The sequence below is a fragment of the Pelophylax lessonae genome (genome assembly GCF_965119305.1).
Source record: "Pelophylax lessonae genome assembly, chromosome: 2".
Taxonomy (NCBI): domain Eukaryota; kingdom Metazoa; phylum Chordata; class Amphibia; order Anura; family Ranidae; genus Pelophylax; species Pelophylax lessonae.
This window is the reverse complement of record NC_138769.1, coordinates 709719165-709721636: the sequence shown is the minus strand read 5'-3', so window position 1 is coordinate 709721636 and position 2472 is coordinate 709719165. Positions and strand designations below refer to the sequence as shown.

Here is a 2472-nt window from a genome sequence, read left to right as displayed (position 1 = left end):
GGGGCCCAGGAGGGACTGCAGGCAGGGCTAGGGGTCTCACCCACCCCCTCTCTTTCTCCCCCCTCTCTCTTTCACCCATCCCCCACTCACTTACCCACCCCCTCTCTTCCACCCCCACTCACTTACCCACCCCCTCTCTCTCTCACCAACCCCCCACTCACTTACCCACCCCCTCTCTTTCTCACCCACCCCCCACTCACTTACCCACCCCCACTCTCTCTCACCCACCCCCCACTCACTTACCCACCCCCTCTCTCTCTCACCCACCCCCCACTCACTTACCCACCCCCTCTCTCTCTCACCCACCCCCCACTCACTTACCCACCCCCTCTCTTTCTCCCCCTCTCTCTCTCACCCACCCCCCACTCACTTACCCACCCCCTCTCTTTCTCCCCCCTCTCTCTCTCACCCACCCCCTCTCTCTTTCACCCATCCCCCACTCACTTACCCACCCCCTCTCTCTCTCACCCACCCCCCACTCACTTACCCACCCCCTCTCTCACCCACCCCCCACCCCCTCTCTCTCTCACCCACCCCCCACTCACTTGCCCACCCCCTCTCTTTCTCCCCCCTCTCTCTCTCACCCACCCCCCACTCACTTAGCCACCCCCTCTCTTTCTCCCCCCTCTCTCTCTCACCCACCCCCTCTCTTTCTCCCCCCTCTCTCTCTCACCCACCCCCCACTCACTTACCCACCCCCTCTCTTTCTCCCCCCTCTCTCTCTCACCCACCCCCTCTCTTTCTCCCCCCTCTCTCTCTCACCCACCCCCCACTCACTTACCCACCCCCTCTCTCTCTCTTCCACCCCCCACTCACTTACCCACCCCCTCTCTCTCTCTTCCACCCCCCCTCCCTCACCCACCCCCCTCTCTCTCTCTTCCACCCCCCACTCACTTACCCACCCCCTCCCTCTCTTCCACCCCCCACTCACTTACCCACCCCCTCCCCTCCTCCCTCTCTCACCCACCCCCCTCTCTCTCTCTTCCACCCCCCACTCACTTACCCACCCCCTCCCTCTCTCACCCACCCCCCTCTCTCTCTCTTCCACCCCCTCTCTTGCTCTTCCACCCCCCTCCCTCTCTCACCCACCCCCCTCTCTCTCTCTTCCACCCCCTCTCTTGCTCTTCCAGCCCCCTCTCTCTCTCACCCCCCCCCCACTCTCTCTTCCTCCCACCCCCCTCTCTCTCTTCCACTCTTGGAAGGCCTCACTAAGCCTATAGCCGGCTCTGGATGACATTACTTGTCAATGTCACCCCAACGGGTGATAAACAAAGGGTGGGGGGGGGGGGGCACGACCTAAACATAAATTTCTAAGGTTGCTGCTGCTATAGAGACCAGTATACAAATTGAACCATAGAGAATAGCGCACAAACGGGTGATAAATCCCGTTGCAGTCGCAGCAAAATCGCAACGCGTGAAGCCGGTTCCTCAAAAAGGATCAAGAGCTTCTTTTGGGTGACGGTGTAGCTCGTTGTGGTTTTTCCGCGGTTGCAGCACGATAAACCAATGCCAATTGTGACAAAATCGCACCGGGGTGCCGTTAACAAGTAATGGCTTCGCTCGCTTTGCCGCAATTCTGGAATTGTGGTGATTCTGCCCGCAATTCCAAATGCCTAGGTGTAAATAAAGCCTAACGCCTCCTCACCGTCTGTCAAACACCCTCTGAAAAGCGATATAGAGGGCTAACGTGTACAAATGACCCCTTATTGGGTGAAGTTGTGATTGGAATGAGGCTCTCGGGCCTGCCTGTGTGCCATGGCAGCACACACGTGTCTAGGCCTCAGCCCTGGCACACACCACGTGCTCAGAGCCGAGTCATCCACACACTGATAACTGGGACTGGTAAACATCACGTGACCCCGCTCCAAGGCCTTACCTTACGCTCGGTTGCTAGGCAAATTACCCGGGCCTTAGCAACCAATCGCGGCGCTAGGCCGGGGGAATGATTTCACCACGCGGGCCCGCCTCCCTTTTCCCCGCCCCGCCTCAATTCGCTGACGCAGGCAGCCCCCATGGACCAATGAGAGCCGAGCTCGGGAGCTTCGTTCGCAGCCGCTGTACAAACGCCTCCTGTGTGTGTGACGCGTCAGCGCCATTTTGTCCGTGAAGGCCGTCCGGGAGCGCCCGAGGAGGAGTCCTTCGCACGATGCTGGCGGCCGGTCCCCGCTAAGTCCCCCCCCCCTCCCTCAGCCGGTCTCCTGTCCTCAGCGCCGTCCGCTCCTCACACTTCTTCCTTCACCATGGCGGGGGACGAGGCCCGAGAAGACGCCTGCCGGGAGTACCAGTCGTCCTTGGAGGACCTGACCTTCAACAGCAAGCCGCACATCAACATGCTGACCATCCTGGCCGAGGAGAACTTGCAGTTCGCCAAGGATATCGTCACTCTTATCGAAGCGCAAATCGCTAAGGTTTTTATGACTAAAGCCTTTTATTTTACTCTAAGGGTCCTCCCCTCCCCCCCAACAGGGTCAG

At 59.8% G+C, this 2472-nt stretch overlaps 1 protein-coding gene across 1 annotated transcript in view; it reads left to right on the top strand.

Moving 5' to 3' along the window:
• Positions 1–2186: 2186 nt before the first annotated feature.
• The window catches only part of PCF11 (PCF11 cleavage and polyadenylation factor subunit), a 51750-nt gene continuing 51464 nt past the window's right edge, over positions 2187–2472 (top strand). Inside the window, exon 1 of the mRNA XM_082245236.1 lies at positions 2187–2408. Coding sequence (XP_082101362.1) covers positions 2241–2408 — 168 coding nt within the window. The 5' untranslated portion in view covers positions 2187–2240. The remainder of the gene's footprint in view (positions 2409–2472) is intronic.